Genomic DNA, 25,334 nt, shown 5'->3' with positions numbered 1-25,334 from the left:
CGTATGGAGCTGCGGACTGTAACGGGTGCACTGCTCTGTACTTGTACCAGGAATGTTTCCCGCACAGGCGTGCTCCTCATCATACGATTTTCGCATGTGTGCACAGAAGGTTACATGAGACTGGTTCTTTCATGAGAGGTACCATGAATCGAGAGTGGACGACAAGGACGCCAGACAATGTGGAGAATGTCCTACGTCTTGCAGGAGTCAATCAGAGTACGAGTACTCGAGCGATAGGCCAATGATTTGGTATTTCCCAATCCACTGCATGGAGGATACTGTCAACAAACCAAATGAGTTCATACCATCTGCAACGCGTCCAATCATTGGAGCCTGCGGATTATCCACTCCGGAGGACTTTTGCTACTTGGTTTCTTCAACAGAAATGGTTTGCAAATGCTGACTTCCAGCGGGATCGCTGTTCACGCGACCTCCCGTTCAACGTCCTCTACCGCATGACAAAGGCATTTTGGACCCTACAATGTTATGTGATTCCGATTCGTCTTTGTGCCCCCTACACTTCCTGCAAGTTTGTCACACTGGTAGTGAATCACCCTGTATATATATATATATATATATATATATATATATATATATACCGAGTCTCATAAGTTAATGTATATTTTTGTTTTTCTCGATTCATCAATTACTTAACTGATGAATATAGCGGTATGATGGAGTAGATTGGGGTCTGATCCCTTATAAAATATCTTCATTTTCAAGGCAGAGGCAAAACAAATCCATGAACAAAACTATATGGGAAGGATTACCCATCATATGGGACTGAAAATTTTAGAAAAGATGGTTTGGGTGTGGGAAAGCAGTGTCCACAATCACCTAAGAGAAGGAAGACCCATCTCAGCCACAGACCCTGCCATTGTGGCTAAAGTGGAACGGTTAGTTCTCGCAGATAGGTGTGTAACTATAAATTTGATAGCAAATGAAGTGAACATTAGCTGTGTGTCTGGTTGCAGCATAATGCATGAGTTCCTCCCATGTCTAAGTTGGCAGCCTGATGGGTTTTGACACCTCCTGTGGGAAAAGACTGTTCTGCACAATTGTTGGAGCCTTGTAGAGAGGATGTTGATGTTTTTTTTACCCAATTTTGATGCTGGATGAATGCTGAGTACATCACCGCGACCCAGAAACAAAACAGATCAGCAAACAATGAAAACATTCATCTTCACCAACCCTCAAAGTCAAAAGTTCAGTTATATCCCAACAAGGTCATGTTGTCAATCTTCTGGGACTTTAAAGGTCCCATCCTTACAGATTACCTCCCAAAAGACAACAGCATTACTGGGGAGTACTACAGCAGTTCAGGAGCACTTAAGGAATAACAAAAACATCATTTTGGAAATATTTCCATTAGTGGCAGTAGTACAATTAAGGAATATAATGGTATGGCAGGTGCAGAAGGGTTAAAATTAAAAGCTGAACAATAGTTTAATCCCTCTATTACACCACTACTTGAGCATCGACAGTTAGTACATCTTGGGAAAAGGTATTGTGAACAGGTGATCTTGAGGTAAAAGATGAAAGCATTTTGTTCTGTGATAAAAATATTCTGTTTTTCCCACCAAAGGAAGAAGAGTGAGTTTAAAGAATAACACAGTAACTGGGTCAGGTTTAAATTAGATAGTGGAGGGGGGAGATATGTAAATACGTGCAAACCCCTTGGAGTTTGCACATAAGCTTGCATATAAAATAGTACAAGGGGTGATTCTAACTTGCAATCAATTCTATAAATAAATAAATTAGAAGGAAATAAAAGAGGGGTTTGTGATTGTTGTTCGGAGGGGTTGCAGACTTCCACTGGTAGTTCTGGATTCAGTTTGGGTCCGGTTCTGGGAGTGTCCAGCATTGAAGAGTTCCGCCGGGCATGTTCCTGTGCTAGAAGTTAATCCAGAAGTTGAATAACAAGCCAGTCAGATAGTGCCCTGGCTTCTACTAGTGCTGTGGTAATTTCCTTCAGTATTAACAGAGAACTGTTCTCGAAATCCCGAAATAAGACAGTACTGGAAGAGCTATACAGCAGAGATGCAGAGTTCAACTAAGAAGAGAGAGAGAGACATCACTGCACTCTGTGGAAGGAACCCGTACAAAGGAAGGCAAGTCCTCTGAACTGTTGTTTTGGATATGGTACTTAGATAAAGTGGGAGGTTATTTTAGAGTAAGGTTGAAGTTGAAGAAACACGAGAAATAAGGAAATGTTTAGTATTGATTTGGTTTATTGGTTGAAGTTGTAAAGAAAATTGATATTGCTAAATTAAGAGAGATTACATGGAATTGTTAGTATTAAGTTAGCCACTTATGGATTGCTGTTGTGAAGAGATTGATATTGGTGATTAAGAGAAATATGAGGAAGTGATTATGATTGAATTAGTTGTGTTTGAAGCTGTAGAGAGAGTTGAGATTGGATTATTAATTGAGAGAAATTTTATGGAAATGATAGCATGTATTAATAGATTAGATGTAAATGAATACCAGTTATGTATTGCAAGTAGATTTGTATGATAAATGACTTTGGTTTTATATTTGTGTCATTGCTCTTGAGAAGCTGACAGCTCACATATAATATATATATATTCGTGTGTGTGTGTGGGGGGGGGTGAATATCCCCTAGCTCCTGAAAATTCTCATATTTTAACGTAGTTAGGTAGCTTGTGGGGCCTAGTGCTTGAGGGGAGCTGCCGTACGAAAATCATAATGGTCACTGATGCCGATACTACGGTACGGGGGCACCTCCGTAGCCAGGTGGGCAGAAGCAGCAGTGCGTAGCACACGCTTCTTGATTAGGCTGGGGTTCAAGCCCGTGACTACCAAATATGGAGGATGCGGAAAGGTCAGGGAATGACCACTGCATATCCCAGGAGCAATATGGCCTTAGTTGCTAATGCTCCTAAAAACTAAATAACAAACAAAGGGTATGGGAAAATAAAAATTAATAAATAAATAAATACCCCCCAACTCAGATTTGGTTTCCTCACCAAGCTTAACTGTCAGATTCTTTCCTTTGTTAATACGGATATAGTGCCATAAAAAGTCAAAAAAGAAATATTTTTTTATTTTTGATTAAAAGTAAATAAGATTTTCTGAAGATGAGGGAATGGGGGGGGGGTTAACCTGCACCTCATCTACAACTATTTCAGTACAAAACACCAACCAGCACAGAATCAAAAAGGACGTTTTCTGCCGCTAATTAAATATGTACCAAAATTAGATCCAGTTTAAATGATAACACTATTGAGTTTCTTAAGAGTTCACTTTAATCGGACAAGTAGTGTGGATGCCTTTTTTTTTTTTGTTTTTAGAATAACTGTATGTTTAATAATTTTTGCTAGAATATTTATTATTGTAATAAAAGTTTGATTTAAAACGTGAATTCAAATAATTACTTGTTTTTTCCTTACTTTATTGCACCTCGTCATAAAAATTTATTGCAAAAAATGTTTTTTTTTGGGAATACCGGTATCCCAGTTTCATAAATTAAAAATACCGAAATACCGGTATTAACATTTCAACAAGAATTGTGAATCCTATTAACAATTATTTGAAGGAGTGAAGAAAAATATTAAGCTGCCTACTGCCATAAATTGGTCAGCAGTATTTCCCGAGTCATGACTGTCCAAAAACACTCATGTTATGAATTTCTTAAATAAACAGTTCCATTTCTTTGAGTAATCAAAGTTTGAGTTCCATTTCTTTGAGAATATAATATATGTATAGGATATCAAGCCATGAAATCCACCAAAATGAAAATTCATATTGCACGAATAAAGCTGTTTTTATTAACGCAAATGGCACATTTCGTGGTACTGAAACTATAAATTTTAAAATCTTATGACTTATAAACTGTGTATTTGTCACATGACTAAAAGTTGTGTTTTCAAATTTGTTGACGTATCAGTCAGTAGTGAGATGGTGAAACACTAAATTCCCTGACATTTCTCCATAGTGTTATGTCAGGGACTTTAGTGTCCACCAAAATTCTATGACATTTCTGCCCTGGAATTTTTTATTTTCCATTCATTTCTCACTTTTGTTGATATACATATATGATCAGTTCTAATTTGCAACTTCTCTCCAAGATCTGGATCACTCTTGCTTCCAGTGATCTGGAAGGCAAGAAGAGGGGTGAGAGAGAAGTCAGGCTGAATAGTATTTAGTTTGACAAATTATATTGGAAAGAATCTGGTGTACAGCATAATTCTCCATTTCAGGAAGGAGGTTAGGCAGGAGAAGACAGATTATGAGAAATCTTTGACAAAGGATGCAAAAAAAAAAAAAAAAAAAAACGAGAGTTCTTTACTTACTTGTGAAGAAGGAAAGGGATGAATTAGATTGGACCACTTAACATAGATGTGTTGACTATTGATGATCATGCTCAGGTTGCTGATAAACTGAATGAGTATTTTGCATCTACATTCACACTTGAGGAGTTATTCAAGGAGGGGAATGCCAGAAGTTTATCAAACTAACAGAGAGTTAAGTGATTTTGTAATAACTGAGAGTAAATTGGAGGAGAAATTGTTGAAGTTAAACATCAGGAAGGCACCTGGTGTGGATGGGATCTATCCAGTTATGTTAAAAGAGGCAGGAAAGGAAGTAAGCAAACCCTTAGTCATAATTATGAGAGCTCCCTTGGACTAAGGGGAGGTCCTCATGAACTGGAGGTGTGCAAATGTATCACCAATTCAAAGGGGGATTCAAAAGGTGACACAAGTAACTATAGACCTGTTAGTTTAACTTGTGTTCTGGGGAAAATAATGGAGTCACTGGTTAACGACGCATTGCAGGACCGTCTAGACAAGGTTGCAGTAATAATTGTATTATCATGGGTTTGTTATAGGAAGGTCTTGTCTGACCAATTTGATTGGATACTATGATGTGGTCACAAAGGAACTGGATTTAAAAAATATTTTGATATCATATACTTGAATTTCAGGAAATTTTTTTATACTGTTGCACATGGAAGATTGCTATACAAATTTGAGCGGTATGGCATTAAGGGTAAGTTGCTACAATGGATAAAGGGATGGTTGAGTGGGAGAAGACAGAGAGTGGCAATCAATGGTGGCAATCGATGAAGGTTATTAATGGAGTTCCCCAGGGTTCGGTGCTGAGCCCGTTGTTTTGTGTATTTATCAATGAAGTTGATGAAGGTATATCTGGCTTAATGTCCAAGTTTGCAGATGATACAAAGGTTGGCAGGGTTGGTAAAGACAGTATGCTACTCCAACTGGATCTAGGCAAGCATTTAGAAGAGCATTTCCTTCAGCGATTGGGTAAATGGGCTGAGAAGTGGCAACTGATGTTTAACATTGACAAATGCAAAGTACTACATATGGGTATCAATAACCCAATACCAACTGTGTGGTATGTTTCTCTCAAGGAAGTGGAAAGTGAAAAAGACCTGGGGGTAATTGTGCAGTCAGATAGCAAGTTTGCCGAGCCGTGCAGACAGGCTGCCAGAGCAGGTCATGGAGTCTTTTCAATGATATATAGAATTTTGCTAGCAGTGACAGGGAGGTGATTATTCCGTTGTACAAGGCCTTGGTCAGGCCACACCTTGAGTACTGTGTACAGGTCTGGAGGCCTCATTTTAGGAAGGATTTAGAGTTGCTAGAACGAGTATAAAGATGGGCAACAGTATTGGTGAGGGAAACAAAGGAGTGCTCTTACCAAGAATGGCTTAAGTTCTGCCAATTGCAGCACCTAGAGTGTAGGCACATGTGGGGTGATCTGATTGAGGTGTATAAGGCCTTAAATGGGTTGAGTAAGCTGAATGCTGATGGGATTCTTCCTGTTGCTCAGATTAAGAACCCGAGTGGGCATAGATTCAAATTTAGGAAAGATAGTTGTACAATAGATGTGAGGAAATTTGCCAGTGGGTAGTTGATTGGTGGAACAGAGAACCATTTTTTGTTGTGGAAGTTCATAGCCTAAATAAATTTAAGGCTGAGCTGGACAGGTATTTGGAATGAATGGAGGGATGAAATGGGAGAGGTGTTTTTTTTTTTTTTTGGCTGGTTCTGAATAAGCTTGCTTTCTTGCATTGTATGCCTCTACTAATGCTAATGTCACCACAGTTTCATTGGATGAAGGTAGTTCAGGAACCACGATTATTACCTTCATCGTGCTACACCAGAAATTAAATTTAGGTGGGTCTCAATGTTCTAGCACTCGGTAAGGATTTTGCTATACAGAGTAATTATTCTCTCATAGGGGTTAATGTATGTCTCCTGAGTAGGAAAGCATTTTAAGTGCAGAATTTTTTTTATTGACACACTTGTGAGTTGTGTATATCTTCTGTACAGTTGCATTGTATTGAATGCAATTTTAGCTGCTTGTGTACTGCTAGGCCATGATGCCCTTGGCTTCAAGTTATCTCTGCAAGAATCCATCCCTTTTTGAAGTGTTTTACTTGTCTGATTCACATCTGGTTGGTTGAAAGAGAGAGATCATCATGAAAGCACTGATAGTAAATCATTTTTATCCCCCACTCCTTTCTCTCTTTGAGATTGTCAATCCCATTTTGCAACTTATTTGCATATTAGCATTTGCTGCAGTAATATCAAAACCCATTTAATATCAAAAACTTTCTAAAATCTCAGATTAAATTAATCAAGCTAGAAGACATGCTGAACTTTTTTGGTTGCTGGTAAAACTATAAATTTTATCTCATCACTTATAAACTGCATATTTGTCACATTACTCATACGTTCTGTATTCAAACTTGTTTGGATGCAGAACTTTTGAATACAGAACTTTGAATGAAAACAGTGTCATTTAACTTTTTTGACCACATGTACATATATATATATGTGCGTCAACAGAGTTCTAGAATAGATTGGGAAAAAAACCATATGAGAGTTTTTATTCACTAGCTGCAGCATATGTCCAGTATCTTCAAGTAATTCAAAATTACAAGTTTTTATTTTGTTTGTTGTTGGGGCCAGATGCCATTAATAAACAGATGATTATAGAAATTTCGTGTACACAAAAATTTCGTGTACACAAAAAGAATTCTTGCACAAAAAAATTTAGCAAATTATTTTTTTTTACAGAAGCAAATCAAAACACATGCAAACAAGTTTATACTTTGCTACTATAAATAATTAAAGGTACATTTCCCATTTAACTAGGTTGTGCTTAGTTATCCACACTCAGTCATAGGAAACAAGAGGCCGTATCTTTAGTATAAGACAGTAAAATAGGATAAGTTATACTGAAGAAGGAATATACTTTTTCCCAAAAGCTATATATCTGTGGATTTTATGTTTCTTATCTTCCCTCAATTTTTATCGTTTATCAGGTTTTAATCAAGCTTAAATAATGAAGGAATATCATGAATGGAAGAAAAGGAAATTAGAAATTCAACTTTATTTTGTGCATTTTTTATTGCTCTGTATTAAAAGTGCTGTTAACTTTATTTTAGTTTCTTATGATTATTGATAGGATAAAGAAGTAGTGAAATTTTATCCAATAACCAAGGCCTTTTGACGTTTAAAACGTTTTTACTGGTGTTATTTGGAAAAAAAGCGTTATGTTATCTAGAAATTGTCATGAAACTCCATGCGCATGTGTTGTGCTTGTTGCATGCAGTGACGCAATAAGTACAATGCACGCACCCAAAAAAACTCAATTGTACACGAATGCAGTGATGCAACAAGTACAATTGAGCAGTGGCGCATTATACCGTTATATTAGCATAATGATTAATACGCGAGTGACTGTGCCAAAATCTACAGTCCAGTGTTCGAAGGAATATTGTGAAAGAAAGAAAGGGAAGTTGGACAGGAATGTGAATCCAGATGAAATTCAACAAGAGTGTTTTGTTATGCCTGGAAGTTCTCAAACTGCACTCAAAAAAACTCAAGCTTAAATAATGAAGGAATATCATGAATGGAAGAAAAGGAAATTAGAAATTCAAACTATTCCGAATCATAATGAAATTCAACCACAGAGTTCTACTATGCCTGAGGCTTACCAGGAATCTAAAACTCCAGCAGAACGAATGAAGGAATATCATGCACGAAAAAAAGCGAAATTAGAAATGGCTAATAATGAGATTTCTGATTACATCCCTATAGTGTCTACAAGAGCTGACAGTAAGTTTGAAAAACTAGTGTACAAAAATACATTTGGATTTAGATGTAATGTTTGTGATCGTTCATGCTTTAAATTAGATTTGAAACCATTTCCAACAACTTCATATGAATTACTTCAAAATGAATTTCATTTACAAGAAGCGACTACTTTCATGATGTGTAATACATGTCATACTTCATTAAAAGAGGGGCGGATACCAACTATGGCCACGACAAATGGATTTATATATCCAACATAACCTACTCATTTGCCTCCACTGGATGTTGTAAATGAGCATTTGATATCACCACGATTACCCTTTATGCAAATTCGTCATTTACATTATGAACATAGACAATGTGGAATCATTGCACAAGTAACAAATGTACCAGTTAACATAAATACAATGGGTCATCAATTACCTAGAGAATTAGATGACGATTATGCCATTAATGTACATATAAAACGAAGACGCATACATAAATCATCATATCTACAAGGATGTGTGCAGAAGAAAATAGTGAAAATATGGTTACGATATTTGATAAATTCACCTTTGTATAAATTCTATGGCATAAAAGTGAGTGCCAATTTCTTGGGGACAAATGATGATAGTGAACAGGAACATTCAGATGAAATTGTGGAACCTGTCAACAATGATGATGAACTATTATTAATTCAACAATAAACATTATTATGGTCTGAAGATAAATGTTTATGTATAACACCGGGTCAGAAATCATCTCCAAGAAGTTTCATATTCGGTATACATGCAGAACTTTCTTTTCCAGCTATATATTTGGGACATGCACGAAAATTTAAAAATGGATTGAAAATTACTCCCTTTATGATGGCATCGAGTAAAATTCGTAGATCTGATCGTTGTGTAGCAATGAAAATTATGCGAATCCGTATTGCAGAAGATTTGCAAATTGCATTTAAATCTACAAATGCTTTAGTTGCAGATGAAACCCATGAAGTGGTTGCACAAGATTTATATTGTGAAGAACATTCTGAAGAACAATTAGCAAGTATGCAAAATAAAATTCATAAAATGTCAGTGACTGAAACTGCAGGACTTCCATACATTCTACCATTATTGAAAGGCAAAACCATACATGATCACTTTTTTTTTTTTTTTTTTTTTTAAATTAAAACCCCAAACATGAGAGGTATTAGAACCTGTAGTACTTAGTACCGCACTTGGGTTGGAGGTTGAGAAGACAAAATCAAGAATACCGGACAATCCTAATCATACAGCCAACATGCTTGATCTTTTTCTCACAAACAACCCTTCTAAGTACACGGTCAAAGTGAGAGGTCCTTTAGGCTCTTCAGATCATAACTTGGTGATTGTCTCTTCTCCAATGGAGCCTTTATCTCATGGCTATTCTCAACCTCATGTTGTTTGGCATTACAAGAATGCAAAATGGGATGACCTGCGAGATTTCTTTTCTTCTTTTCCTTGGTCGGATTACTGTTTCAAAACTTCTGATGTCAATGTTTGCTCAGATCATGTCAGTGAAATTATTCTTGCAGGAATGGAATCCTTTATCCCACATCATCATCATCAGCCATTTTCAATCCACTGCAGGATGAAGGCCTCTCCAGCAACTTTCCAGTTCCTTCTGTTTTGAACACTAGCCATCCATTTACTACCCACAAACTCATGAATTTCATCTACCCATCTCCGCCTTTGTCTTCCAGGTTTTCTTCTAGCTCCTCTTGGATACCATTCTGTTATTTTCTTAGTCCATCTGTCATCATGTCTTCGAGCTATGTGTCCAGCCCAAGACCATTTTAGTTCTTTAGTTTTGATAAGAATGTCCTTTACTTGAGTTTGCTGCCTAATCCATGTGTTTCTCTTCTTATCTAACAGTCTGATTCCCAATATAATTCGTTCCATTCTTCACTGTGTAGTTCTCACCTTCTCTTCCATTCTTTTGGTGAGTGCCCAAGTTTCACTTCCATAAGTCATGGTGGGGAGTATACATTGGTTCATTATTTTACGTTTCAGACAAACTGGGATATTGCTCTTCAGTATGTGACTATATTTCCTGAATGCTATCCATCCGAAATTTATTTTTCTCTTGACTTCCAGCCATTTATTATTATTACAGCTAATAACTTGTCCCAGATAAGTATATGACTCCACCTTTTCAATTACTGCTCCTTCAATCATTGTTTCCCTTTCTGTGGCATACTTGTTCATCATTACTTTTGTTTTAGCCATATTCATCTTTAGTCCAAAATCCTTACTAACCGTGCATAACTGATTAAAGTTTTCCTCTAATTCTTTGGGATTGTGGCTTATGACCACAATGTCATCTGCAAATCGTAAATGGTTTAGGTACTCTCCGTTCACATTGACTCCTTTCTGCGACCAGTCTAATCTTCTGAAAGCTTCCTCAAGGGCAGCAGTAAACAGCTTCGAAGATATTGTGTCTCCTTGTCGAACTCCTTTCTCAATTTTAAATTTCCTACTGTCTTTGTCTAGTCTAATAAAGGAGGTAGCACTCTCATATATTTTCTTCAAAATCATAATATATTGGGTATCTATGCCTTGTCTTTGCAGTGGCCGAAACATTGCCTTATGCTGTATGGAGTCAAATGCCTTTTCATAATCCACAAATGCCAGGCATAATGGTGTTTTATATTCATTTGCTTTCTCCATTAGCTGTGATATTACATGAAGGTGATCCATAGTTAAGAATCCTGCCCTAAAGCCAGCTTGCTCTTTCGGTTGATTCTCATCAAGTATTCTTTCTAATCTGTTAGTAATGACCCTTGTGAATAACTTGTAGATGTGGGATAACAAGCTAATTGGTCTATAATTTCCAATTTCTGATTTATCTCCTTTCTTATGTAGCAAAACTATGATTGCATTATTCCACTGCTTAGGCGTTACACCTTTTCTAATGTACTTTGCGAAGAGCCTTGCCAGTTTTTGTGTTATGTCTCTTCCTCCCAATTTTAACAACTCTACAGTAACTTCATCTTCCCCCGGGGCTTTTTGATTCTTCATTTTCTTCAACGCATGTTCCACCTCATCAGGAAGAATATCGCGTATGTCATATGTGTTGCTAATTTGCGATCCATTGCTGGCCCCCACTGCTGGCATCATTCCCTCACTCCTTGTATAATTCTCTATAGTAGTCTTCTGCTATTTGAATTATGCCTTCTCTGCTGTTTATAAGTACACCATCGCTATTCTTCAGTTTCAGTATCATTTGTCATTCTGTATTACTGCTCATGGCTGCTGATTTAAATCGTTTGTTTTCCCTTAATGTTTGTTCTACTTTTCTTGTGTTACATCTTCTTATGTCCTCTCTGAGTCTCTTTGTAATGGCTTTGCATAACTCAGTATACTCAATTTTTTTCCTGTCAGTGGTTTTCTTGCTTTTCATTTGTCGTCTTCGGTTCATCATGACAAGTGTTTCTTGACTAATTTTTTCTTCTTTGAATTTCTTTTTCTCTATAGGTTTCTTGGACTTTATCACTTTCAGGAAGTTGTAATATTCCTCGTCGATATCTTGGGCCTGAGCAGTCTGCAGAAGCTCAAACTTGTTCTTAAGTTCCAGTACATACTGCTTTTCCTCCTCTTCTGTTATCTGAAGGACCTTATTATTTACTCGAGTCAGTTTTTTCCTTTCCTTTCCTACATTTATATCAAGTGTACATCTTACCATTCTGTGATCATTTCCAACATTTACCTTATCCAGGATGGTAACATCATTCACGATATATCTTCTGTTAGTGAGGATGAAGTCAATTTCATTAGTTGTTAATCCATTTGAACTCTTCCATGTCCACTTTCTGTTCACCCTTTTCTTGAAAAAAAGTGTTCATTACTGACAGTCCTTGAGATTCTGCAAATTCCACAAGTCTTTCACCTCTTTCATTTCTTTCACCAATTCCAAAATTTCCTATAGTTCCTCTTTCTGTGCTGTTTTGCCTTTTTCCAACCTTAGCATTGAAGTCCCCCATAATAATAGTGTAGTGGGTTTTCTGCTCATCCTAGGAGACTCAATTTCGGTGTACATTTCTTCAACCTCTTCATCATCATGGCTCGATGTTGGTGCATAAATCATTATAACCTTTAGCTTGTAGCTCTTAAAAATCTTGAGTATTAGTCTTGACACCTTTCGTGATGTAATTTTGAATTCCAAAATGTTGTTTTTAAAATCTTTATGGACCAGAAACCCAACTCCACCTTCACTCCTTTCACTGTTTCCATTGGTGTACAGCAGATTTCCACTTGATAAACTTACAAGTGATTCATTTCTTCTTCTTGTTTCAGCCAAACCGATGATATTCCAATTCACATTTTCTAATTCCTTTTCCAGCTCTAATATCCTGTCTTCACCGATGAGTGATCGTACGTTATAACAGGCCAAGTTCAGTTTCCGTGCATGGCAGCCTGGTCGTACCCAGAGATTCTTAGCACCCTCTGCTTCCACTCTGATCCTCTCGCTGCCGTAAGAGGGAGAGTGAAAGCTGCTGGAGACTGAGGGCCATTTGTTTTGTCGTGCCGTCATATGCTGGAGGGTTTGGTCTTTTCCTCTTTACGCTGACCAGGTGTCTTGAAGAGAACCACTCTACACGTTCATTGCCACTTAAGTGACGTAAGTGGGCTTACCATCGAGAAGGTGTGCATGAGTGGATTTTAGGGAGGCTGGCCAACCGGACTTCTCCTAAATCTTCTGTAATAGAGAGATATTGGATCCCTCAGTGTTTTAGGCTGAGTGTCTGATAACACACATGACCTGCTAGCATCCCATTTTTCTTCCAACTCATGTATTAATGACCTTGTTAAAACACCTCCCACCATTCCCAACACGCTCCATTCAATGCCCCCTGTGGTCTTCCATCAAAAGGATGTCAGAAGGATTTTGACGAATCTTGATGCTAAGAAAGATCCAGGTCCCAATGGTATTTCTCCACTTGGTCTCAAAACCTGTGCTCCTGAACTGACTCCTATTCTTTGCTGCCTTTTTTCACTTTCTTATTCCAAAGGTGTTTTTCCTTCTGCTTGGAAATTTGCTCATATCCAGCCAGTTCCTAAAAAGGGTGACAAAAATCCCTCCCATCCAATTATCGTCCCATTGCAATTACTTCTACTCTTTCTATAGTAATGGAGAAATCAAAATAACTGCCAACTCTTAAAGTACCTAGAAACCTTCCATCCGATCAACGATCGCCAGTATGGATTCCGTCAGTGTCGATCCACTGGTGATATTCTGGCTTATGTTACCCATTTGTGGACTAATTCAATGGAAAGGTTCAGGGAGAAACACAAGTAGTTGCTCTTGACATCTCAAAGGCTTTCGATCGTGTTTGGCATAAAGGTCTTCTAGACAAGCTTCCATCTTATGGTTTGCCAACTGTTTTTAGTAATTGGTTATCCAGTTTTCTCTCTAATCGCTCACTGAGAATGATGGTAGATGTCTCTCTGTCTTCTAACTTCTCCACTAATGCTGGTGTCCCCCAAGGTTCAGTTCTTTTCCTCTTGTATATTAATGACCTTCTTCCATTGACTAGAAATCCTATCCATAGTTTTGCCGATGATAGCACATTGCATTCTACTTTCCATTTTGAGAAATCTTGCCCTGCTCAATCAGCTTCACTTCTTGAAAATCTGCTACCAATTCCTTAAATGCTGATCTTCAGGTAATTCTCCAGTGGGGCAAAGACAACTAAGTTGATTTCAACCCTTCTAAAACTCAGTCTTGTGTTATATCTCGCAAAAAGGATTCTTCTGCTCCTACGCTTATCTTTAGTGACACTCCGATTTCTAGGCAAAATGATATATCTCTTTTGGGGATTACCCTGACTTCTAATCTCTCTTGGCACATTACAAATATTGCTTCCTCTGCATCTAAAAAACTTGGTTTTCTCTTTCGCTCTCGTCATTACTTTTCTTCCAAACAGCTTCTCACTCTATAAATCAGAAATCCGCCCTGCCATGGAATATTGTTCTCACATCTGGGGTGGTTCCCCCAAAACCTTTCTGGTTTAGATGGGTTAGCAGGGTCACCCAAGTCAGTTAAGAGGCTCCGTTCTGGAGACCTTTTAATTGAAACTAAAACTGACAGGCAATCTGAGCAGCTACTCCGAGCAACATCAATCGGAGGAGTACCCATAACGGTGACACCACATAGAACACTAAATTCATCGAGAGGTGTCATTTCAAAATGGGACCTTCTCGACGTAACCGAGGAGGAAATCTGCTTGGAATTGAAACCACAGGTAGTTATTGTCATCAAGAGAATTAGTGCGCGTAGGGATGGGAAACTTGTTAAAACCAGGAGCATTTTCCTGACTTTTAACTCTCCCAAACCTCCTGATGAGATTAAAGCTGGCTACATCAACTGTCCAGTGCGTCCATATGTTCCAAACCCTTTACGGTGTTTTAAATGCCAGAAATATGGACATTCTCAAATGGCCTGCCGTGGAGTACTTGCATGCGCTCGATGTGGTGCAAAGGACCACGAAACAACAGCATGTTCAGCCACAAAACCCACCTGCATTAACTGTGAGGGAGAACACCCAGCCTATTCACAAGCATGCCAGAGGTGGAAAGAAGAAAAAGAAATTCAATGGCTGAAGGCAGAGCTAAACATATCGTACCAGGAGGCAAGGAAAGCGGTGAAACCTCTAAACATCAACAAACCTACCTATGCCCAGAAGGTAGCAGGGAGATGTTCCATTGGAACTCAGACGGACATGTCCATCCCTCCAAAAGAATCATTTACTCCCATCGCACGTTATCTCTTAAGCTCCCAAAAACCTGCACAGAAGGACCAATCAGCTGCCACTCCTATATGGGTACCTCCTAATGCACCGCAAGTAACAAAAGCAACTGGAAAAGAAAAGAATAAGAAAGGTGAAGCATCCCTTAATACCCAGGAAAACATGGATGTGGAGCAGAAGGAGGTACAAGAAGACTCAGTTTTGGAGCTCTTTGCTGAGGAGGAAATGGACACTGGACAGCGTCTATACTTCCCCAGGAAGGAGAAAGCCGGAACTGAAAAAGGTAAGCCCTCAGCACCTCGGAAGCTGCCTGATGGACCCACCAAGCCAAAATAATGGCTAAATTCCTACAGTGGAACTGTCGTGGATTCCGGCAAAATACTGATGACATCAAGGCACTCCTGCAAAAGCACAAACCAGCTTGCTTTTGCATACAGGAGACTTATTTAAAGGCAAATGATGACCCCACTATGCATAACATTACCATCATTCGTAAGGATAGAATTGTGGATGGTCCTGCTCACGGAGGAGTCGCAATCCTCATCGGCAAACAGATCCCATTTCAGCCTTTGCAGCTTACAACTAGCATTGAGGCTGTAGCAATTCGCCTTTCAGTGGGGTTCTTATTAACTGTCTGCTCTGTTTATTTGCCACCTGGGATTGACATCCCCCAGAAAGGCCTTGATGATCTTATCATGCAATTGCCTTCCCCTTGTTTAATTCTTGGGGATTTCAATGGACATAATACTCTGTGGGGTGGTGCTAACATCAATCGAAGGGGACGAGTCATAAAGCATATGCTCACTGACAATGACCTCTCCCTCTTAAATGTGGGAACAAACACCTTCTTCCACATGCTTACCTGTACATTCTCTGCCATTGATCTTTCTATCTGCTCCCCTTCTCTCCTTCCTTCACTTACTTGGGAAGTAGAAGAAAATCGATATGGAAGCGATCACTTCCCCGTGATAACAACCCTAACTAGTGGTAGACCCTGTCTGCCATTTAGTTTCCCGCGGTGGAAGATTGATCAGGCTGACTGGAATGCCTTTCAATATCTGGCAAACCTTGACATCGCTACAGTCAGTCAGGAGCCAATCAATGAAGCAGTCATGTATGTCACAGAAACGATTGTCCAAGCAGCTGCAATTGCAATCCCAAAATCATCCAGCCGGTTCCCACTATTTCCCAAACCTTGGTGGAATTCAGAATGCACGGCAGCAAAAAAAGCACAAAACAAAACGTGGGGGATATTCTGCCGATATCCGTCGACTGAAAATTTAATATCATTCAAACGTGCACTTGCGAAAGCGCGTTATGTACGATGTCAGAGCCAAAGGAAATCTTGGATTCGTTTTACATCTTCCATAACTCAGGCTGCTAGCTCAAAAGTAGTCTGGGATAAGATCCGGAAAATGAAGGGAAAATATTCACCATGCCCTTCAGTGATCCTCAAGCACAACGGATGTCCAATTGCAGATCGAACTGCAGTTGCAAATACTTTAGGGGAAGCATTTGCAAAAATCTCTACAAAAATCTCTGCAATAACATCTTTTCCCGCCGAGTTTTTGGCCCTGAAAAAGAAAATTGAGAAAAACCCACCGAACCTCTCTTCAAAAGGGCTTGAATCGTATAACAAGCCCTTTTTACAGGAAGAGTTAAATGCAGCACTCGCTCTCACGCATGCAAGTGCTGTGGGGCCCGATGACATCCACTACGAAATGCTAAAACACCTCTCACCACAATCTAAGGATCACCTTTTAATTCTGTTTAACAGAATTTTTATTCACAAACAATTTCCGGATTCCTGGCAAAGGGCTATCATCCTTGCTTTCCCAAAACCAGGAAAAGACCCTAGTAATCCAAGTAACTATCGTCCTATTGCTCTGACAAGCTGTTTGTGCAAAGTCCTGGAAAGAATGGTTAATGCACGCCTCGTATGGTATTTAGAAACAAATGGTCTGCTTTCCAGGACACAGTGCGGCTTCCGATGAAATCGATCCACTCTGGATCATTTAATCCGATTGGAAACGTCCATTCGTGATGCTTTTATTAAATCCGAGCATTTGGTAGCAGTTTTGTTTGATATTGAAAAAGCGTACGACACAGCCTGGCGATTTGGGATTTTAAAAGACCTCTATAACTTTGGTCTTAGAGGTAACCTTCCTGTTTTTATTAAAAACTTTCTTTCGAATTGCCAATTTCAAGTCCGTTTAGGATCCACCCTCTCTCGAGTTTTCTCTCAGGAAGAGGGAGTCCCACAAGGATCCGTTCTAAGTGTCACGCTTTTCGCAATCAAAATAAACTATCGCAGAACAACTTCCACCCACTGTAAACAATGCCCTCTATGTTGATGACTTTGCTATATTTTGTCATTCATGCAATATGAGGGTCATTGAAAGGCAACTGCAGAAAACCATTGACCATCTTACAGCTTGGTCTTTGGCTAATGGGTTCAGATTTTCATCATAGAAGACTGTTTGTGTACACTTCTGTTGCAAACGTAATCTTCATCTTGACCCAGAATTAAGGCTTGGGCAAAATAACATCCCAGTTTAGCAGAATTCAAATTCCTTGGACTTATTTTCGACAAAAAGCTGACATTTTTACAACATATTCGTCAGCTGAGGACAAGATGTGTCAAAGGGCTTAACATCCTTCGTGCCCTTTCGTCAACTTCATGGGGCGCAGATCGTTCTACCCTTCTTCGTTTTTACCGAGTACTTGTCCGTTCCAAACTCGACTATGGGTCTCAGGTTTATGGTTCTGCTAGAGATAGTGCACTTCGGTGGTTAGATCCAATCCACCATCAAGCCATCCGGACAGCCACTGGAGCATTTCACATCATCTCCTGTCCAAAGCCTTTACGTTGAAGCAAATAAACCATCTGTCTCTTCGATGTAAGCAGTTGTCCTTACAGTACGCCTTCAAATTAAAATCCCTGCCCGATCATCCCACGTGGCCATCCGTTTTTGAGCTGCGCTGGGAAAACCTCTACAACACCCGTCGGACTGCCAACAAACCTTTTGGTATTCGCATTCAAGGGCTGCTGAATGAGCTGAACTTGATGGTAGACAACGTTGCCCAGTCACCAAGGCAATTCTTTCCACCCTGGCATGCTTATTTTCCAACTTGGGACTTCTCCCTTAAGATCTGGGAGAAGGCTACTACACCGCCATCTGTCTACCAGCAACTCTTTGCATCACATAGACAGCAGTATTCTGACTTTCTGCCAATCTATACAGATGGCTCAAAGTTAGAATGTCATGTGGGATCTGCTGTTGTGTTCCCTCACAAAACATTATCCTATAAGATCCCACAAGAAACTAGCATTTATACTGCAGAGTTGCATGCAATACAAACAGCCCTAGATCACATTAAAAATCGCGACTACCAGAGGTATATGATTTATTGCGATTCATCGAGTGTGTTACAGGCTCTGGTATCGGTGAGTTTTAACCCTCATCCAATCCTGTCCAGGATCCGGCAGATTCTTTTTTCTCTCAAGAAATTAGAATTCGATATTCGCTTTTGCTGGATCCCAAGCCACATTGGGATCCGGGGAAATGAATCGGCTGATGCCGCTGCCAAATCAGCCATTTCCCTGGATAATCATTGCCTGTCAGTCCCCTATACAGACTACAGGCAAATAATACGTTCTAAATTACCTCCCCAATGGCAAGATTCTTGGCATGGACAGGCCACAAATAAATTACATCACATCAAGCCTGTAATTATGCAATGGCAGTCCAGTCTGCACAGGGTCTGCGCAGACTGGACCTCTTCCTCTCTTCCAGAACAACCTTCTGTAGAAGGTTGTTCTGGAAGAGAGGAAGTTGTTCTTGCTCGGCTCCGCACAGGTCATAGTCATCTAACCCATTCCTACTTGCTGAGGGCGGATGACCCACCTATGTGCGAGATGTGCAATGTTATTTTAACCGTCCGTCATATTTTAATAGAATGTCCTGTTTTTATAGAAGCACGACACTTGTATTTTACCGCTTTTAATAATTTGACTGAGCCATTTACACTCAGTCAGATTATAGGTGACAGACACAATATGTCTGACGTTTTTAACTTTTTACAATTTACTATTTTTTGTACAAAGATCTAAGTTTTATGCTTTTACTTTTATACCTTTTTAACATAATAATTAATTGTTTGACGCGTTAGCCTTGGCTACCAAAATGTTTAATAGCATTTTAAATTTGACTTGGCGCATTATGACCCTAGCTGCCAATGCGCCATTAAAAACCAAACCAAAACCAAAACCTTTCTTCTCAGGCTTCTTGATTCCATTCAGAAGAGAGGCAGTTAATTTAATTAATGATTCATCTCTAACAGTCTCTCCACTCGCTGTCTCATAGACAGCGAGTGGAGAGTGGAGTACTGTTTCTGCTGCATGCCTCTTCTACAGATACTTCCAAGGGCACTGTTCTTCTGAATTGGCTTCTATAATTCCCGCTCTCTCTCTCTAAAAAAAAGTCCGGACATATGCTACCACCCCCCAACATCCATTTACTGTCCAACTTGAAACTCACAGAACCAACTTTTCATCTTCCTCGTTTATTCATTCAACTGCCATTTTCTGGAACAACCTTCCTTCTTATGTATTTCCTGAAAATTAGAGTCTACAGAAGTTCAAGTCCAATGTCAACAAATATCTTCTTTCGTCTTCTCAACCTCCAACCCAAGCACGATACTAAGTACTATAGGTTCTAATACCTCTCACATTTGGGGTTTACATAAAAAAAAAAAAAAAAAAAAAAAAAAAAGATATTTGTTTACATTAGACTTGAACTTCTGTAGGCTGCAATTTTCAGGAAATACGTATGAAGGAAGGTTGTTCTGGAAAACGGCAGTTGAGTAAATAAATGAAGAAGATGAAAAGTTGGTTCTGTGAGTTTGAAGTTGGACAGTAAATGTGTTGGTTGGTGTCGGCACGTGTTTGGAGTGTTTTGAAAGAGAGAGCGGGAATTATAGAAGCCAATTCAGAAGAACAGTGCCCATGGATGTATCTGTAGAAAAGGCATGCAGCAGAAACAGTACGTCTACGAGACAGCGAGGGGAGAGACTCTGTTAGAGAGGAGTCATTAATTAACCTAACTGCCCTCTTCTGAATGGAATCTAGAAGCCTGAAAGAGGTTTTGGGAGCACTACCCCAGATGTGGGAACAATATTCCATGGTAGGGCAGATTTGCGATTTGTACAGAGTGATCAGCTGTTTGGAAGAAAAGTAACACCAACAGCGAAAGAAAAAACCAAGTTTTTTAGATGCAGAGAAACCAATATTTGCAATGTGCTTGTGTCAAGAGAGATTAGAAGTGAGGGTAATCTCCAAAAGAGATATATCATTTTGCCTAGAAATCGGAGTGTCACCAAAGATAAGCATAGGAGCAGAAGAATCCTTTTTTGCGAGATATAAAACAAGACTGTTTTCGAAGGATTGAAATCAACTAAGTTGTCTTTGTCCCACTGGAGAATTACCTGGAGATCAGCATTTAAGGAATTGGTAGCGGATATTCGAGAAGTTGAAGCTGATTTAGCAGAGTAAGGTTTCTCAAAATGGAAGGTGGAATACAATGTGCTATCATCAGCAAAACTATGGATAGGATTTCCAAGAAGGTCATTAATATATAAGAGTTAGAGTGGGGGAAAGAACTGAAACTTGGGGGACACCAGCATTAGGGGAGAAGTTAAAGACAGAGAGCCATCTACTATCATTCTCAGTGAGCGATCCGAGAGAAAACTGGAAAACCAATTACAAAAAACAATTGGCAAACCATAAGATGGAAGCTTGTTTATAAGACCCTTATTCCAAACATGATCAAAAGCCTTTGAGATGTCAAGAGCAACTGCTTGTTTATCGAACTTTTCCATTGAATTTGTCCATAAATGGGTAACGTAAACCAGAATATCACCAGTGGATTGACGCTGACAGAATCCATACTGGTCGTGGATCAGACGGAAGGTTTTTAGTTAGTTTAAGAGTTGATGGTTAATTGATTTCTGCATTACTTTAGAAAGAGTAGAAGTAATTGCAATGGGACAATAATTGGATGGGAGGGATTTGTCACACTTTTTAGGAACTGGCTGGATATTGAGCAAATTTCCAAGCAGAAGGAAAAACACCTTTGGAATAAGAAAGTGAAAAAAGTGGCAAAGAATAGGAGTCAGTTCAGGAGCACAGGTTTTGAGAACAAGTGGAGAAATACCATCGGGACCCGGAACTTTCTTCGCATCAAGAATCATCAAAATCCTTCTGACATCCTTTTGACTGAAGACAACAGGCGGCATTGAATGGATCATGTTGGGAATGGTGGGAGGTGTTTTACCAAGATCATTAATACATGAGTTGGAAGAAAAATGGGATTCTATCAGGTCAGCTTTTTCCTTGGCTGAAGTGACAAAAGAACCATCTGATTTTGACAGATGTGGGAGCAGAGATGTGCAGAAGTTGCAGACAATAGCTTTGGCAAGAGACGAGAATGCTCGACTACCATTAGGACAAGAAGCAACTTTTCTACTCTTAGCCTTTTCAAAATCTAGTTTGGACTGATTAATAAGTGCTTTACAATTGTTGCAAGCTTTGGTGTAGGCAAAAAATGAAACTGAAGAATTGGAAACAAGCCAATTACGATAAGCAACATTCTTCTCTTGCCTTAGCATGTTTATTGGAAAACCAAGGTTTAGATAAAGGACGAGATTTTAAAGAGGAGTGTGGAATAAAGGATTCCCGTTCCTACAAGAATAATTTCACCGACATGATCTAAGCAAACGTTGGCATCAGAAGTTTTTAAACAGTAATCCGACCGAGGAAAAGAAGAAAGGAAATCTTGCAGGTCATCCCATTTTTCATTCTTGTAATGCCAAACAACATGAGGTTGAGAATAGCCATGAGATAAAGGCTCCATTGGAGGAGATAATCACCAAGTTGTGATCTGAGGTGCCAAAAGGACCACTCACTTCGACTATGTACTTAGAATGGTTATTTGTGAGAAAAAGATCAAGCATGTTGGCTGTATGGTTAGGATTGTCCTCTATTCTTGTAGGTAAATGAACAATCTGTGCAAGGTCATTAGTAATTGCAAAAGCCTCAGCATCTCAACCAGCTGGGTCGATGTGACTAGAAAACGGAAGCTAGCTGGAGTTGTGAACATTAAAATCACCAAGGAAAATTACCTCGCTACTAGGAAAGTTGGACTGGAGAAAGTCAAGTTGCAAAGAGAGGAAATCAAAGAGCTCCAAGTGATTAGTGAAGTTGGGAGAAGGTAGAGACAACAGATGAATTTGACAATGATTTAGAGAGATTTTAAGCCAGAGAAGATCAAAAAGAGGAGATTTCAAATTACCAAGCCTCTGACAGGGAATACAGAACAGACATATGCACAAGAACCACCTTTGACAGCGAATAGTTTTGGCAACTGAGATGAGCAGTAGTTAAGTCAACCGATAACTGAGATTCTGTTAGAAAAAGTACAAGTAGTTTGGCAGACTGCAAGTGGAAATGGACATCGTTGAGATTAGAATTGAGGCCACGTATATTTGTGAAATGAACTAGGAAGTGTTTGGGAGGTTTAGATCTTTTCGCAGATAAGCTTACTTTTTTAGTTTGACAATTCGTGGTGTATTCAATAGTAAGAAAATGTGGGTGGGACGTGCTGTGTGATGTAATGAAATTTTTGGATATGTCGTACACATGGTAAGAATATACCCTGATCCTTGACATTGTGGCCTCAACAATGCTCCCCCCCCACATACAGATCCTCCAGTCATTATCTGGCAGAGTGGAGGTAGCAAGATTATACACTACGTGATTCTATAGCCTCCTAAATAGTTACCAATAGGTTTGGTCCGGTGTACTAACTGCGGCCATGTTGCGAACACTGTTTTAGAGCTGCACCCTCGAAATGTAAGGAAGATTGGATCTCGCTATGATGTTCATCATAACCTCAAAAGTCATCAGTCATACTGCATTATGGAAGAGATGGGGAAGGGTTGACCAGAACTTAGGTCTAGAGACTAAACATAGGTTCCACCACTTCAAGCCTCCAATAAGCAAAGTGGTGGTATTGCACCTGTTGATGAGCATCATCTACCACCTAGTTTTTGCCTGGTAACACAAAGGGGCGGCATTCCTCTATGTGGTGTGGTGTGGACACCACATCTCGACCCCTGCTTACGTTGGTTCACACCTTGGTGGTCACCCACCATGTGCTTGTGCATGGAGGGTATACCCAGGATTACTAACAGTCCCACCATCGTTGAAGGTGCAAGCAGAGGATTTGGTTGTCAAGACTGACCAGACTTCGCTGAAATTAGGTCCACTTGACTTGAATGTCACCTGAATATCAGTTCCATCAGCGTTTTAGACTCCCAGGTTGCAAGTACAGCTTTTCTGGCATATCTGAGAGAATGTCGGTGACAACCTCAAGGACCAATATAGATGTGTTACTACAAATATAGATGTGATCGATGGATTGGTAAACGGTGCAATCAGTACTTTAATATATTTCGAATTTCAGGAAGACGAAACGAGTATGGATGAAAATTCCTGAGTCAAAAAAAGACATAGCCTTCAATCTCATTATAAACAACATGTAAAAGATAAACATTTACCTAGTCAATCTGTACCTATTATAAAACGATCAATTACAATTCCATTCAAGAACAATAGGAAATTAACATGTAGACGTACACAATTTCCTTTAGTTTGTGCTTTGACTATACATAAATCTTAAGGAGGGACTTTCGACAAAGTTGTATATAATTATGAGAGAGATCATCAACAGCAACTTGTATATGTGGTGTTATCTCAAAGATATATAAACCTCATTGCAAGGTTTATATATTACAAATCCCCACGACAATTTCACATTTCACCAGGGAAAAGCAACTATTAATATATAACTTCATGCTGAATGAGATCGCTTGAAAAATAATAAGCTACCATCTCTACAGGATGAACTGCAAGCTTTCATACAAAGTGGTATATCTATATCATTAATGAACGTACAGTTTACGGGCCCATGTTTGAGATATTGAAACGATCTTACAGCAATCCAAAATATTGATATTAAGTGAAACGTGGTTGTATAATGATGAACATATATTACTTAAACCATTCCAATGTTAGACTCAACTTAAAAGGTCAGATGTTCATAGTGGTGGTGTTGCGATATATCAACGTGAAGGTTAAACTGTCATCAGTACACCACATATCTTTGTACATCATAATAGCAGCAATGCAACAGTGGTATCAGATGAAATTGGAGACATTTGTGGATCTTTGTGCAAATTCAATAGTGAATCTATTTTCATCGTTGGCATATACATCACTCCAGGGATGTCGTTAGATATAATTCAGAAATTCATGAACAAGAATTTGATGCCGTATTCCATTGAAGGTGCAAAATTATTGGAAGAGCCACTGGATCGTATACCTATAGTTCTCGCTGGTGATTTCAATCTAGAATCAAATTCTGAGGCTGGAAAGAAGTTTTGTAAATTTATGAAAAATATCTTCAATTTAGATATTATGTCAAATACTTTAGTAAATACTACACCTAGTGGAATGACAATCGATGGAGTATTCACTGGGGAATTAAAATCATTTGAGTGTCAAAATTATATATCTTATTTCAGAGTTACCATAGACTAATAATTTTAGTGATATTATAATGTATTTTGTACAAGTTATTTCATTGTACACTAGTACAATAAAAATTCCATTCATTGTATTGAAATTATTTTTTCAATAAAAATAATGCAGCAATATTTTTTATTTATTTTACTGTACCAGTTTCATAATGTTTTATTTTACTATACCAGTTTTAATGAGTTCCTGCAGTAAAGACATTTTTAACGGCTGCCGCTGTGACACTCTTAGTCTCAGAGTAGAGCGGCAGCAACTCATTATGTACCTGGTACATAATTTTCTGCTGTTTTTTTTCTTAAAGCTATAACCTTTGTACTTTCCTGTGACTATTGATTGTGGCTAACCAATCCGTTGCTAAGAATTATGGAAGTATAAGTGTAGTTCTTTCAAAAAACAAAAATAATAAAAGAAGTACAACTTACTTTGTTGAGACATATTGTAAATAATTTAGCCCTTTTTCAAAAAACTTTATTCTTCATTAAATTATTAATTTTGTTTTACTAATTAACTTTCATTCCAAGACATTTATGTGTGTATGTATTATCTTAGTTATGTTATTTAATGTTTGTTTTAAGGCAAAGAATTTTTTGTTGGATTATCTACTTGGACTAATGATGCTGGAGCACAGGCTGTTGCTGCTGCCTTCCCAGAATATCCTGTCACCCCAGTAAAAGTTCCAGGGAAATTTCACTTGAAGTCTGTAGTATCAATGGCAGGACCAGATATTATTTGTGTCAGTGATGGAGCAGAGGCTCAAAGTATAATTAAGGCAGGCTATAAAATCATTTATAATTTTAGAAATGACTTGTACTTCTGTTCCCAGTCATTA

The 25,334-nt window shown here is 38.8% G+C and overlaps 1 protein-coding gene across 1 annotated transcript in view; it reads left to right on the top strand.

The window, feature by feature from the left end:
- LOC150089514 (N(G),N(G)-dimethylarginine dimethylaminohydrolase 1-like) overlaps positions 1 to 25,334 on the top strand; it is a 113,594-nt gene that overhangs the window by 49,116 nt on the left and 39,144 nt on the right. The window contains exon 3 of the mRNA XM_090368632.1: positions 25,081 to 25,274. Coding sequence (XP_090224758.1) covers positions 25,081 to 25,274 — 194 coding nt within the window. The remainder of the gene's footprint in view (positions 1 to 25,080; positions 25,275 to 25,334) is intronic.

This window comes from Mastigoproctus giganteus, chromosome 2, assembly GCF_048544385.1.
Source record: "Mastigoproctus giganteus isolate SK-2022 chromosome 2, ASM4854438v1, whole genome shotgun sequence".
NCBI classification, from domain to species: Eukaryota; Metazoa; Arthropoda; class Arachnida; order Uropygi; family Thelyphonidae; genus Mastigoproctus; species Mastigoproctus giganteus.
The sequence above is the reverse complement of the archived record's forward strand: the minus strand, read 5'-3'. Positions and strand labels throughout refer to the sequence as shown.